The sequence below is a fragment of the Falco biarmicus genome, chromosome 6, assembly GCF_023638135.1.
Source record: "Falco biarmicus isolate bFalBia1 chromosome 6, bFalBia1.pri, whole genome shotgun sequence".
NCBI lineage: Eukaryota > Metazoa > Chordata > Aves > Falconiformes > Falconidae > Falco > Falco biarmicus.
The window spans coordinates 77,190,028-77,206,166 of NC_079293.1; the positions used below are offsets into that span (position 1 = coordinate 77,190,028).

At 39.9% G+C, this 16,139-nt stretch overlaps 1 protein-coding gene across 3 annotated transcripts in view; it reads right to left on the reverse strand.

The window, feature by feature from the left end:
• Positions 1-16,139, reverse strand: part of CLIC5 (chloride intracellular channel 5) — a 93,863-nt gene that overhangs the window by 21,178 nt on the left and 56,546 nt on the right. For all 3 annotated transcript variants that reach the window (XM_056343903.1, XM_056343902.1, XM_056343904.1), the window contains 3 exons: positions 10,379-10,488; positions 9,913-10,038; positions 8,468-8,574 (listed from right to left, as the gene is read on the reverse strand). In XM_056343903.1, the coding sequence (XP_056199878.1) occupies positions 8,468-8,574; positions 9,913-10,038; positions 10,379-10,488 (343 nt within the window). The remainder of the gene's footprint in view (positions 1-8,467; positions 8,575-9,912; positions 10,039-10,378; positions 10,489-16,139) is intronic.

A 16,139-nucleotide genomic window follows, 5' to 3' on the forward strand; every position in this document is an offset into this window, starting at 1 on the left:
TTGACTGACTGAATCACCAGGGATTTACTTTTCCCGACAGCGCAAAATATGGACCAGCTATTGCCATCAGCTAGGCATTTCTTATCCAGTAAATTCCCCCCTCAGAGGGGCATTGTGCTCCAAAGACACTTCAGTTTCTTCTAGTCTCTGCCTCTCATGGAAAACAACTTCTGTGCTAAATGATGAAATACTATGTTTGCTCAATGGGCAAAACTGGCTGGGATGTGATTTGCAGATCATAGTAAATAATCCAAAGATCCTTCTAGCCTCAAACTCCATGAAATTCTGATAATTTTTTTCTGCAATCAGAAGAATCAGGATATTTAGACAAGATTTATGTCTCCAGTTCCCATTTAGTCACCTTATTCCCAGCACTGTTTTCAAGCTAAAGGTCAACTATTTAGGACCTGATCTAATAAAGAAAATTAGCAACACTGATTTTCATTTATGTCTCATTCTTCTCTTCCCTGTTATTTTATGACGAACATTTGCATGCATAAAACAAAAAGTCTGTTTTGGGAAAAACAGATTCCAGGCCAATCCTTCTCCCTTTGAAGTCATCAACAGTTTTGCAAGCTGACTTCCAGGAGACAGTCACTGAGCTCTCTATCATGTGATCGCTTGCTCTACAATTGCTAAATATAAACCTGTGAACAATCCTCTCAGGCCAATAAGACCAGTTGGGTGCTCAAATCTGGACATTTGCTTATATAAGATTTGGACACTTTACTGAGTAATGCCGTAACTTCATCTGTGTCCTTGCTGTGGGGAACGTATTTAAGATGCACCAAGTATATCGCAGCGAGGGCAGTTACCCACCAGGGCAAAACTGTAGAGCAATGAAGTTAAAACTCAATTCTAAATAATAATGTAATTTAGGCCTCCCATTCCAGCAGCGAGGCGCTTAATTCCTCCCAGGACTGCTGCTGCCAGATTGCTCTAATCCACTTCCAGCTGTGCTACTGCTCCTGTGTGCAAGCATGGGAGCTCGGCTGGGAAACAGAACAAAGCATCCCAGTAAAGCCAGCAGCACTTGGAGGAATATTCAAACACACGGGGGAAATAATTCCCTTTAAAAGAAAAGCGTCTGCCAACTACTGTTCCCATTGCAAGTATTTTAGTCTAGGCCTGGCCTGTGCATATAGGCCCTGATTCAGCGAAGGCTTGAGAACATGACTTAATTTGAGCACATCATTAACCTCATTGACTTCAGTACATATTGTCAACTGTTCTTTAGGGCTTTGCATATTCTGTGTCTTGAACTTATACAAATAGATACATTCTTTCATTTTTTCTCTCCCTGCCTATGGTATGTTATGGCTTCAAAGCTACTTCAGCACAGATGTGTCAGAAAACTATGTCTACTAGTACATTAATTGTAAATATTTACTGTTCCTAGAATGGTTGCATCTAAGACTGCTCATCAGGCATACCGAGTCCCTGCCTTGGCGGGCTTGCAGTCTGATCGCATCTGGACTTACATGGAGTTTTAGTTTTAGTTTTGTATTGTTTTCAAATAGTATTTTCCACATTTCCAGCCGGAAATTTTCATACCTTAATTAGCAAGGTCTTAGAAGAAGGGAAAAACCTAAATGACAGGAAAGTACAGAAACATTCCCAATAATGTACATATTTTTGAGATTAAGATAATGGTTTGTTATCATTTTAGAAAACTGAAAACCTTTTCCTTCCAATGGCATAAAATTTCAGTTCTTAGTTTTGGCAGGTCAATAGATATTGGTCCTTAAGGCTGTCACTGGTATCAGACAGAATATTGATGGTTCTGGGCCTCCAGCCAGCATGATTTTGAGGAGGACTTTCAGAAAGCAAACTTATTTTGAAAACTGCTGTTTCTGAGTATTTTGGAGTCAGTCTTTGATTACTGGGCCGAAAGCAGATAAAGCAATTTAGGACAGATGATAAATGCAACTTACAGCACTACTTAACAAGTTAGCACACAGCTATCACCACTGTTTTAGTGGTCTTTATATGTGTGTTTTTATAAAGAGACAGAGTGGAGAACAGTTTTATTAACATATCATGAGTGAGTTATATGGGTCATCCCAAATGAATGGCAATAAAAGCTTTATATCACACTCACCAACATGTATTTGGTACTTTATGTGCCACAAATGTTGCAGAAAAGCTATTTTACATATGTTTTAAAGACTGGGTATTTTTTATATTAGGGCTGGTTTTGTAAAGCTGCCAGGCACTTTAGCTACTGCGAGCCCAACAGTATTCAGCTCAGAGGGAGCCATAAAAACTTGCTTAAAATGTTCTGAAATAGCTTTTTTTGTGCTTCAAAATGCCTAAGTTAAATATCTGTCATCCTGATGTGCTCTACCACAAAGCGAGGTCTTTTCTTTAAAACAATTTTAAAAGCTATTTCTAGTTCTTCCTGGTTGCATGACAGAGAAAACTTAATATCATCACAGCACAGGACAAGCTGTGGCTCATGCTGGGCCTTGGACAGGTGTGGGGGTTTGTCGTGGAAAAGGGAAATTCTGCAACTAAAAAGGAAGAAGGAAAAATTTTAATGGCAAGTTTATACAGACATCATACACATACATATATATATTTATACCTTTATATATATATATATTTTATATATATATATATATATATCACCTTGAAATCTCTACAAAAAGCATAAAGCATTAATTGGTCCTGAATTGGAGCCTGATCCAAGATCCCTGTCACAGGAAACTCCCCATTGATACAAGGGCGTTCAAACAGCTTTTCAAACGCACCCTGTTAAAGTCAAGAGGAGCTTTGCCAGGAACTTTGCTGAGCACAGGGTGAAGCCTTCAGGCACAGAATAAGCCAGAAGGATCAAAGACTCAGGACAAGCTGCATCACGTTACAGTTATAAACTGACCACTTTGGATGTGAGAAGCCAGGCTGGGAAGAGGTGAGGGGACTGCCACCCCTTCCCCACCAAGCACGGAGATATGCTCTGGGGAAAGATATTTTGCTCTCCTCCACTGACCTGCTGCTGGAGACCAGAGCAGACCATGTTTGTCAGGATGACACAGGATGACCCACAGCATTGCAAAGCTCCTGCCTCAGCTACATGCATCAGGTCAAGTGCCATGAGGGGTTTGCACCACAGAGCTGTTATTACTGTAAATATTCTGCATAGCTTTTTGGAGTGAACTGGTTTTCTGTTTATCTAAGGAGGCACGTGATGGCTTCTAGAAAGAATCAGAGCACACTGTTCAGCCTGTGCATGTACCTATACTATGGGTCTGACTCTCAGCAGGAGTAACTGCACAGCATCAAACTGATGTAGGCCTATTTATTCCAGCCCTATATGTGTGTGCACATATCTACTGTATACGCACATACACAGCACACGAAGAAAGACATTTTCCACCTCATGCACTTAACCACGAAGTGTGATGTAGCTACTGAAAGAGGTGAACGGTATTTAATCACATGTAAGTTAATGATTTAAATGTGCTTTTATTTTTGGCCTCTTGATGTAAATCCAAACCAGACAAGTGGAGTTCTCTGGTCAGACGGCTGGAAATTCCTCTGCATGAAATCATGTTGGTGGTCTCCCAGCTCAGTGCCTTCTGAAGAGCAGTACAGTGAAATATCCTTCCGTACCACTAATGAATGCGCCCACCCACACTGGACCTGGTGCCCCCTAAGAACTCAATTCAAGAACAACTTTTTAAACTCATAAATGAAATCAAAGGGCTCATTCTATGAGCCAAAGAACTTACAATTTTAGGCAGGACAGTTAATGGGTGCTTACTATAGGTTGTCCCCTTGGTTTGCAGTACACAGGCTCACAAGAAAAAACAAGCAGGATACCAAATATGTACACAGCATTCCAATTAATTAAATTTCATCCTCCTCCAATGAATATATAAATTGTTGCTACCCTGGTTACTGTGCAGAGCTTAAGTGACTGGCTCAGCATCAACCAAAGGAACCAATGTAAGCACAGAAGACCTTGGTTTGCTTTCCTGTGCTCAGACAGGATCTCCTTCTAGGTATTAAACAATCACTAACCAACCCCAAAACTCTCAAATTGGCCATGAAACCTTGAGCCAGAGCATCGAGGAGATAATGTATGACTACTGCCACTAAACTCTCCCAAGGACTCCTGTTCTGTGAATGAGCACTTGTCATTTTAAATCCAAGTGGCAAAGCTTGGTGGCAGCGGCCAGAGAACTGAATAACCCAGTTGTGCTATTGAAGTGAGGCACAGATCTAATTCCACAATGAGATGATTCCTTCAGAAAGGCCTGTTATAAAATTATCAAGTGACACAGGGGGTGGAAGGAATCAAGCCCGTTGTAATTGAACTGACTTGAAATAATAAACGCACACACTTTCTTTAAACACAGCTTGCCACATCCTGAGAATCTGGAATCAATTCCTTCCCTTTCAAGAAGCTTAAAAGTGGTGGGACTTTGATATGGCATGGGTGTGTTTGCTTCTGGGCTTACAGCCCTCGCCAGCCCGTTCCAAACCTTTCAACGTTTTTATATCATAAGACAGAAAAGTTAGGAAAACAAAGATGGAAAAAAAGAATCAGAAATTCAGGGAACTATTAAATCAGGGCAGCCTAGCTGCCAAATACCTTTGGTAAGTAAATGAATCATGATCAATAACATATTGCCATACAGACTTACAGCAGAAGGTTATCACCTGCTTCTGTGCCAGGCATAAAACATAACGGTGTGTGGCTAATGAAATACTGCACAAATACAGGAAAAAAAAGTACTATTTTTCTCTGTAACGTTAAAGCATTTTACTTCAAAGTAATTTTAATTCATCCAGAAAAAACATGATTTTTTTCCATGAAAACTTTGTCAAAATTGATAGGTTACTACGAAACACTTCTCTTTTGATGTTGTGGCCTTTGTTAAGAGGAAACTGTCTTGATAGAAGGAAACCTATTTTGTTAAGGGGATGTTTCAGCCCTGATTGTAAAGCTGCTTGCTTTATGCATTCACATATTTGCCAGCAGAGGGTATCACAATCTTACAGACAGACGTATGTATCATTTTGTCTATTCATTTACATGCAAGAATTCAGACACACATTAAACCAAGAAATCACAAATTTTGTTTTCTTCAGTAATTTCCCCACTATCAGAAAAAAAAAAAAAACCCAAACCCAACCCAAAACATTTTGCTCAGTGCCATCTCACCACCTCTCAGGATGGGGAACACCACAAGGACATAGCCAAATGATGTCATCAGTTGAAGTCTGAAATCATTGCATGACCCTGGCTGTAAAACCTCCTGGGAGGAACACCAGCTTGGGCTTATCTTTGGTGTGCATTAGGTTCTCATTAATTTTCACATCCAGTATCCTCATACTGCATAAATCTCATTAACTATTCCAACCACTTTACACCACTTTTCCACAAAGATGTAATAGCCACAGGCTGTAGTGTGAGCTCACGTTGCTTAGACCTCATGGTCTCTGTTAAACCAGTATGCTATGAAGAATGACCATATATAATTACACCTAACCCACACTTCTCATAGCTAGAGATAGGCTGATGCTACAAATTCACAACCTGATAGCCCATGAATTAATGAATTCACCTCCCTGACTCCCAAGTTAAGAGAACATAATTTAAACAACCTAATGGTTGGAGCTTTAGCTTACTTGGCATCCAGCATTCCCCTATTCCCAACTAAAATAAATTAAGATTTTTTTATATATACATAATGGTCTGGGTTATCCATTCTATTTTTTATTTATTAACAAGTCTTTTTCTATTTATGTATTTTGATCATATGCAACTGATGTCCAGTCACTGGTGTGGCTTTCCAGATTAACCCAAGCACTTGAGTCAGCTGCAGCTAGAAGACAGTATAAAGGATGACTGTAAGACATGTATTATCTTTATCTGAGAGCTGGGGTGTACACTAACTGATTAAGATAACCACAAGCAGCAATCTCTGTTCTTTTTGGATCTCACCTATTCATGATATTCATGACAATATCAATATTCTCACATATTCATATGGAGACAGGGAAGTGGACACTCTCCTAAGTAATTTTATGTTTACAAAATGCTTTTTATTATTAGAGAACTATATGCAACTACTACTGCTGTTATATAGGAAAGATAATGCACAAGAACTGCTGCAAAATGACATGCATCAAATCAGGGCTAGAGCCCCAGATCCCTTTTTGATTGGTGTTGCAATTTTTAAAAATACCTATCAAAAAGAAATAGGTTCATTAGGAAATATGTATACAGTGGTGTTGTCCTTTCTTTTTTGCACTTAGTCTTTTCACTGCTCAAGAAATCTAACCCAACTACCTTTTAATTAACTCATTATCTGCTATCCAAAGCAGCCTTCAGAATAACTGCTCTATGTTCAGATGAACCAGATAGGAAAGTGGGTAAAATGTCCCTGGGATAAAGGAAAAGCTATTCTTTCTTGGCCCCTGAAAACTGAAAGACAATTATTCTGCTGAAAATGAGGTCTGCTTCCCACATGGCCCAAGTCTGTGCTGACAGTCCCAAGGACTCCAAGGTCCTCAGGTACTTTGTTGCTAGAAAAAACATGTACGTACTACTTATACTCTGCACATTTCTGCCTTATTCTCCTTGCACTGCAGCACTCCAGCTGTAAAAAAATAAGCTAAAAACTTTTCTCTACTTCAAAGAGGAAAGCTGTGTATCGGTATGTTCAGCGATTGCAATGTGTCTGGATACCACAAGGGCACAAACCACCTAACAAAATAGAGTGAAGACGTTTGCAGGGAACAAAGATTGTTGCTCTCCTGCAGCTTAACAGCAATTTTCTCTATAACCTTGCTGTGCTAAATTGCCATTGGGATGCATTTTTCTCTTATTTTCAAGAGTACGTAAACCAAGTTTGTTAGGCAGAGCTAGGGAAAGCTCCCATTAATCACAATGCAGCTATTAAAAATGTGGAGACCTGATCATGAAGATTTTGCAGGGTTAGATTCCTTATTATCACAGTAGGGGACATCTGACCTGGAATTCCAGTTCTGCCTATGGCCAGATACAGACACCTCTAGGACAGCCATTAATTACTGGGTTGAGCTGCCAGCCCTTACGAGTCCAGGGATTTGCATATTGCAGAGTCACCGAGAAACGATGTGTTGGGATTATGCATGTGGACAGATACCTGTAGCTGGTTTAGAATGCATGGAGCAGCACAGCTGAGTTTAAGATTTACCGTTGCAGAGCAGACCATAAAAATTCCTTGTAAATGGCCAATATATTTTATTTTCACTGTAACATCTATTTAGTCTAACTCTTAAGTTACCTTCCTTTTACAACTTCCTACAGAGTTTAGCTGAGCACCCCATTAGCACTAGACAAAAAAATAACTTTTTAGCATCCCTGAGAAGCAAAGCACTATAATTATTTCCTTCTGTTAACAACACAACAGTATTAAGGAGCAGATTGTTATCTGACGTAAATCATCATTTACCCATTTTCATCTCATGGGTAAGCCCAAGCTTATCTGTGGCCAAGCTGAAACATGAAAAATATCTAGTCTTCTCTGAACGACATGATAGGAGCTCATGGTGTTTAACATGCCTTAGGTCTCTGTCTGTGAAACTAGTAATATAAGGTAAGATGTACATTAGCGAGTGACTGCAAATATTCCATTAGATCATCTCAAGGGATATGGCAATATAAATCCATTAGCTTTTACGGAGCAACAGGAGCTTAGACTAGCTGAAGTCTTGCTGCTCAGAAAGGACAGAAATGTGGAGAAGGGAAGCAATTTCACTAAGACAGAGTAAGATGCGTGTAAATATGCATGGCATCCAGCTTCAGGGTTGAAGGGAGTTATTTCTTTGGACATACAAACAGGTGAGGGGAAGTCTGGAACTTACAGAGTGCAATTACATTTCTTAAAGCCTCATCTTTCATTTAATTATATTTAATGTCTTGATAAAACTCCATTTACATGAGGAAATTAGCTGTAACAGCACAACATAATCATGAGATAAGTGGGCCAGGAGTCTGATGGCCACATCTAACACATTATGAAGGGTCATGACATGAGGTGCTCTCACCCAGCCATTCACTGCTAGATTTTTAGTACTAGCACAGTTCTGGGTCCAGTCAACACACACCCTTCTAAGCAGTGCACGGGCAGGGTAGAGGAGGTGGCACAGGCCACCAGCCACTTCCAGTAATCACTATGGGATCCTGCTCTGGTGATGAAGCTGGGCTGTATGGACAGGAGCCACGTCATGGCAGTTGGTAAAGGGGCTGCCTAACACTCTGTGGCCTGTTTTATTTATTTGTGTAGATGTAGTTAATTCAGCTATGGACATGTGAATTGAGTCCACTGAACCAACCATCTCCAGCTGATCAGCAGCAGTACTTGGTGTCGTATGAACAGTTTACAAAAAAATGAATGGGAGAATGGCAAAATTCCTCCACTCCAAAGCACAAAAACTCCCTGGCACTTTTGGTAATGATCCTACTCACCAGCATTATCCTGCTGCTTGGTATTTTTGATGTATGCAGAAAATTTGGAAAAGATATCAATTCCAGCAGTGTTTGATTCCCGGTGCTTAGCTGCCAGTTTGGGGTACCTGAAAAGGGAGACACAGTGTGGAGAGTAACATCTTGTTACCAGAAAGGTAGTGATGATTACAAACATAATTTACAAGAAGAAAGAAAAAAGCCCTGTACAAGGAACTGCAATTAACACTTGACAACAGCCTGGCAAGTCCCTCTTAATAATATCTGTGTCTGTCAAGGCGGGCGTTTGGATAGTTACACAGGGATGGCTTCATGACAAAGGTAATTGCACTGGTGCTTTATGTTGCCATGATACAAGATACTGTGGCCTTAAATCAGAAGGAAGCATAAATTTCTAGAAAGGTGCAGGGGAGTTTGGCAGTCAGCTCCCTCTATTATGAATGGCAGTTGTGTCTAATTCCCTGCGCTGAAAATGTACTCCAGGATATAATAGCAAGGCACGTTAGTATTACCCAGGTGAAGAAACACAAAGTTTTCAGTCTCTGAATTGTTTTTTATAGACATCTGGTGCAAAGGAATATATCAATTTGAAAGACCAACACAAACTAACAGCTCCTACTGACTTCAGTGGTCTTGGACCAGAGTATAGAAAATTTAAATATCTGCTCTCTTGCCTCAAGACTAGCCTATAGCTGCTGATTCACTTGGAGGTAAAACACTCCATATGGAATCAAGCCAATTTTCATTGATTCATAGATTGTAAGGTCCAAATCACAAGCCAACGATTTTTTTCCCCCATTATCCTTGTATTAAGTCCAAAATGTTTGACTAACTAAGGCATATCTGGTAAATCTAAAACCTTCCTTGGTAGCTTGTTCCAGTGGTTAATCATTCATACAAAAAAAAAAATCTGTGCCTTATTTCTAATCTGAATTAGTTTGATTATAACTTCCAGTCATGGGCTCTTTTCATTTCTTGACTAGAATAATGAGCACTTTTCCGCCTCCAGAGCCTCTCATACTCTGTAATCAGCCCCCTTCCAGCCTTTCTAATACACCGTACAGCTCAGAAACCTCCAGGTTTTCACTGTAAAATGCTTTTCCTGGCACAGATATTTTGTGTGGCAATTCATGGCACCTATTCCAAGTTATTTTTAGCTTCATAAAATGTGGACACCAGACCCCTACAACATTTTTCTAGTATTGGTCTCCTTAATTCTGCATACAAGGGCATCCTGAAATGTGTACAGAGAAAACATTCTGCAGTCATTAGTCATACAAGTACCCTTCACACATGGAAGTCATCTCACTGAAGCCAGCAAGTTTCATAAATAAATATTACTCCTGTAAGTAAAGATTGTAGGAGGGAGTGCTTTTTAGGAACTCCTCTTAGGACATCTTTCATTCCTAGGAAATGGAATATTGACTGAAAAAATCCCAGGTTCTTACTTTGGAGGTGCAAGAGTCTCTTCCAAGAATTCCTCAATCTTGTTAACATCTGTCTTGACTTCTCCATTAAAAGTCAAGAAAGGTGGGTGGGCCCCAGGAGCCAGATTGTGTAGGTCAGCTGGCTTTCTGCAGAGAGAGAAAAAGTCATGAAATCACTGATCTTTATGTTCAGGTGGTTGCACAGATATTTATAGTTCCTACAAAATCAGTTTGCCCTTCTTTTTTTTCCTGTAGTTTGCGGTTAGAAGACTTTGAAACTACCCCAAGCACCCTGTTTAATATAAAAACATTCCACAAGTGAAAAAAAAAAAAAACAAAACACAACCCCAAACCTGAATCCCAACTATTTTGTTGTGCACCGCAGACTCTCTAGGCTAGATACAAATCTGATTGAACTTGGTGGGGCCTTTCTATAGGGAAAACACTGGATCAGATAACTCTTTTAAATTAAACTGACAATTTTTACCTTTTCAGGTCAACAGTGGTGACGTTGAACACAACTCCTTTAAGCCACAGGATCATGAAGAGACGCTGGGAGAATGGGCAGTTTCCAATGCTTTCTCCATCTATACCAGCCTGAGGGATGGAAAGAGAGGAAAAATAGATTTCAGACTTGTTAGTCACTTACCTCCCTCAAGATGGAAAATTGGATGTTGAAAGAAAAATAACCCATTTAAAAATAACTGTCAGTGCCTGTTATTTAATACAGTTTATCATCAACACAAGAATGGAGTTACTCCAGGATTCAGCCTTCATCAGCAGCTTGAGAAAGCAAGCCGGTGCCTCTCTGGAGGGCAGCTCTGTGTAAAAGAGATGTGTCCCTTGCAGATGGCAAGCAACATCCAGGAGACTGTGTATCCTTTCAACTGCTCTCATCCTTCTGGCACTGCCTGCTTTGTGGACAGACTAGAAAACTCAGGACAGGTTTCTTACTCTATTTAAGTCTGTGGACTGCAGCTGTTGTCAGCTCGACATCTGCTTCAGTGCAAAATGTGGGCTTTCAGATCTAGATTTAAACCCAAGCACCCTGGGCACTCACTCTTTCTTGTTCACATCCAGTAAAGCAACAGCCTCAGACACAAACAAGCAGATCCAGGCAGAAATCTCCATCTGAATCCTTCCGAGATTCAAGGCAGGTTTCAGCCATCATGTTCAGTCTGTTCCTATCTCTAGTACCTAATGAGTTGCCTACAAACCACTACAAAACAATAAAAAACTGCTAATGTTAGCATTGAGGAAACAGCTTATTTTTTCCTCTAAAAATTTATGGTCCTTAGCCATGCAAATTCTGACTTTGAGCCATGCAGGGATACAAATAACACTAGCTAAACTGAGCCAAAGCTGTGTCCAAGGACAACATCCTTCTACAATAATTATGCTTGTGGCCAAAGCTTTCAGGACGATAATGGTTTTGATAGATTTCCATTTTAATTTGTGGTGCCATTGTGTTTAAAAGATTCTTATAATCCTGGTGAAGCAACCAACCTTCCGCTGTTGACCCACATGGGTTGCATAACTGTATTTTATGCACACAGTGTGTGTCCAAGAACGGCTGATGAAAGAGCTAAGCAAATAATTTGCCCTTTTCCTTTGGAGAAAATACTATATTACTCTGTTTGCTCTCATAAATTTTATCTTATTAATATTCAAGCTGTGAGGTAGCATTTCTCTGTCTTAAAGAAGGAATCACTTCTAATTATTGCAGTTCTGTGAAACATTCACAGCACAACTAGAAACATTTTGAGATGTGTCCAGTTGCTACAAATTCAGGCCTTGTGCATGAAATGTTTATCTGAAAGATTTTCTGGTAAGCGTCGGGAACCTTTCTTATGTCTTGAACACAGCTTTTGATGATTCTGGATTTAAAAACAAATGCTAGATTTCCATCCACCAAAATATGGAAAGATTGTAGATTCAAGGCTTGGAGGCAACTCGTTCTAAAGTTTAGGGCTATATAATTTTTTTTTTCTCTGGGTTCAGATTTTGTTTCAAACACTCAGACTCTAGAGGTGCTTGGATATGGGAGTACAGTTTGGCTGCACTTTTACCTGAAATTAAGGATCTGCAATATGCCTGGCACATGGCATATAAAGAACCAGCAAACAATGTGAATAAAAGTGTGGCATGACATGAGGATGAGCAAAAGAAGATGCATTTCCTCATCTGCCTGAGGTGTGAGTAGCCTAGTTCTGCAAAATTTTATTAATTAACTAGTTAGCTCTGTTCTGCAAATTTGATGGCAAAATAAAGACAATGTTACCATGGGAATACCAGGCACCACTGTATTGCATACAATAATTACTGTAAAGTCACATTTGTTGATTTGGCTTTGGGTTGTTAAACCATTGCCAAGAACTTTTAACTTCTTACCCTTCATGAAAAGAGGCAAATGCTATAGGAGAAAACAGCGATACGATGCCAGATTTACCCTTGGCTTTTTCACCATCTCAATCATAATCACACCCTTCATAATGGAGTTGGCTAACGCAGTCTATGAACAATATATTACAAACCTAAAATTTGAAGAAAAACAGATTGATGACTGAATTAGAGGGCAAAAGACTGTAAACAGAAGGGTTGACTCTCATCTTACCTTCTCTGGATTTACTTTGGCTCATAAATTCACTGATTCTGATTCATTCTTCACCTGACTCCCTACAAAGTGAGTGTAAAACCCTGCTTTGCCAAGTCCTGCAAATACTTTGGGAGGGAAGCATCCTGTCTCACAAAAACACGCAAAGCTGCAGCCTTCCCACAGGTCTCCATCCTGCATGGAGGCAATCTCCTGCATGTCATCATCACCCGCTTCTTGTGCTGCAAGTAACAACTTCATCTTTTTCAGGAAAAAGACTCATGGAGACCATTGCCCTGCTGCCTCTAATTATATATTTTCATAGAAAGCTCAAGGGCTACACAGATCTGCATCTTTTCACATGTTCTCCAAGGCAATGGTGAAAGACCTTCTCAATAACAGGGAGGACTAAAGTAGGGACAGAGCAGCTGAATGGCAAGGAAGAAAAAGAAGGGATGGGTCATGTGAAGCTAAGGGATGCAGAAGTCACTGGGGACAGAAGACGTGAAGTCTCGGAGAAATAAGGTTCACTTGGAGATCAAAAATAAAAATTGTGTAGTCAAACGAGGCCTCCAACAGCCCCAAATGGTCAAAATATCTTCCCAACACTTCCAAAAGAGTGGGAAACATTAATTGCTAGAGACATACTGGGAATAGACAGAGGAAATTCCAGAAACAAAAGATAAACTAAAGAAAAAGTACCGTATGATCTCTGTTCAGAGCTCCTGGATGTGGAAGCCAGGCTCATGATTTGGGTGGAGTCTGACTCATGGGTTTTGATCTCATGTGACTGGCATAACTGAAAATGCTACCACAAATCACAAGGCAAACTGGTGACAGAGGAGGGAACAGAACCAAAATCTCCCCAGCAACACAATTTATCCATTAAATTCAGTTCTTTTTTTCTGCAGAAATTACAGGCAAGGCTCTATCAGTTTTGTGAATCCATTCTCATTGCTTCTAAAAGCAGTTAGTAATTCAACGTTCAGCACTCTGCCAGAGCAAAACTTTAGTAGGTAATAACTTCAAAGGCTTATCAAAGTGCCTCAAGATCCCTTGTGAAGTCTATTAACTCCCAGGAGGAAGAACACAGACTTCCCAGATTTAGTCACTCTTAGCTTTAAAGAAAAACAACTTGCTTAAAGCACCCCAGTAGTGCCTAAATACAAGTTTATTATGTATCTGTCCAAGGTTAAGGGCTCAGAAATGCAGGAATTAAATAATACCTTCACCAAGATCAAGAACTCAAACCGTGGATGGAAAGAAAAGAATACTTGACAAGCTAGAGAAACACCATTTATCCCTGTTGTTATTCACAAATCAGCACAAAAGCTTTCTCACGTAGGTTCCCTGAAGCACAGCAAAAGTGATCAACCATTTATAAAAGGAGCAAGTTGATGATACATGCACTCTCCCTGCCAGCAACACCAGATATTTCTGATTTAATGGTTTCAGCTAGGGAAAGTGGCTTTGTGGGCACTAGGATCAAGGAAATAGAGTTTTTCAAGTGCTGCGTAAGTCCCAAAGCTGTGAAAGGGAAGGGCTTCAGAACCTCCTTCTCCCTATGGAGAACGACGTCACCTTCCAGGTGAATTTGCTTTTCAAGGCAAATTCCCAGAGTGACTGTGGAACAGTAAAACAGATTAGAGGATTTGCTGAGTAAGGCTCTTCAGCCAATGCTCATCCCACTGAAATTTAAGTGAGATGCCTAAGGGGAGGTCACCTGTGTGGGCATCCAAAAGATGAATCTTTCACTTTGACTAAACCTGATGAGTGTCTGAATTTAGGTGGGATATATGTGGACCCTAGCAATAAAAAAGCCTGGAGTTTGTAGAGGCAGAGTTTCTAGAGAATTATTTCGCTCTAGCTTGGAAACATCACTTTCTGCCCCCTTTGCTTCACACAAGCTTACTTTTATTAGTTTACCTACTAAAAAAATAGGCTTTTCTACTTAATCTCCAGCTGTTAAGGTGCTTCACACCAACTAATGCAAGGTCTTGCCCTGGAACTCAGTATAATCACATCAGGAAAACCCTAACATCATACCAGCTGCTTGTCTCTAACTGAGTAATGGCAAGAATGAACAAGATGTTTTCCTTTATTATTTATAAGTTGCTACCCCTTAAATACTTCAACTATTTTTAATGAAATAATTAAACCTTAAAGATATTTGTGTGCACAAGTGGGGGATGTACCGACACATTACTGAGGAACAAAATTAAGTAGGTTTCAGGAGTGGGGGAGAGAAAAAAAAAAAAAAAAAGTCTTGGTGATTTTATGAGCTTGTGCGAAGTATTTTTGTGAAGCAGCGGAACTATCGAGAGCCTCCAATCACTGCACAGCATAGCTGAACGACGTGAACAGGGAGATCTCCTCAAGTTCAAGGTAATACTTTGCCATAAACAAAATAACTGGAATAAATTTCCTAACTTCTTCCAAAAATACTCCACCTGGTACATGCACAGTGACTGCAATGCATACAGACAACTGTATATTATTTTAACTAACCCTAAGGTGGGAGGAGAGCAAGTTTCATTTCCAGTTATTCCCAAAACATAGCAGCTTTAAAGCAATATACCATCCCTAATAACGACTAAGAATCTAGCTTACAAATGGCAGCACTGGAAGGAGTTGTGTATCAGAAAGCAATGTGTTTTTTTCCAGGAAAATAATATATTTAGGGTTATCTATTCTCCTTCTCCTTTCATTTTTCATTGCATTGAGGCCACCCTGCACAATGGTTCGGTGCTCTCTTAGACTCTGGGGTAAAGTAGGGAGATATTTCTGATGACACTAAAACACATTTCTTTTTCCAAACGATTTTAACAAGTTAGCAAAAGCAGGCAGGCTAATTCACCTCAGTGTTTCCCATTAAGGATTAAGGAGGGATTTGATTTCATCATCCCTACAATCAAAATCTAGACTCACATTACACATGGTTACACCCTCTGTTTTAAAACTGGGAAAGTGCCTGCCTTTTGACACTTACCCTCCTCATGCTCAGAACCCAAAGGAGAAGTGAAAATCCTATTTGAAACACAGAGCAGGCCAGGAAATATCCTATTTATTGTGCCATTTAAAAAAAAAATATATCTGTAATTATACCACACACACAATAGCACAAATCTCCATTGTAGGGAAAAATCATTGGCTGCAACATGAGATCAGACATGCCAAGGTATTCCTTTAGTAAGGATCTTTTTTTTTCTTTCCAGTTTCTTGTCTCTTTTCTTTCACAACTTCTCATCCAAATGTAAAAGCCAGTAAGCTGTTTGGAGTGCCACCAACGGAGAGACAAGCTAAGAAGTGTATATTCATAGAGCAGCACTGGTAGGTCTCAAGTAAGAAGTAAATCTTGTAGCACAAGTCCTGTGTATCACAGGACACTCTTGTTGACTGTGGCTCTGGTTCAGGAAAGCGTTTAAGCATGTGCTGAAATACATCCCAATTCAGAGGAAGTATATGCTTAACTTTAAGCATGTTCTTAAGTCCTGATGATTTCAATGGGACTTAAGCACATACTTAAGTACTTTCCTGAATGGAGGCCTATAACAACAGTAATAAATTTGCTGTGCAGCATTTTAACTTCATTGGACTTCTTCCGAGATTTCATTTTGCTAGGAGAAATTCTGAGAAGCAGCCTTCCAAGGGAGGG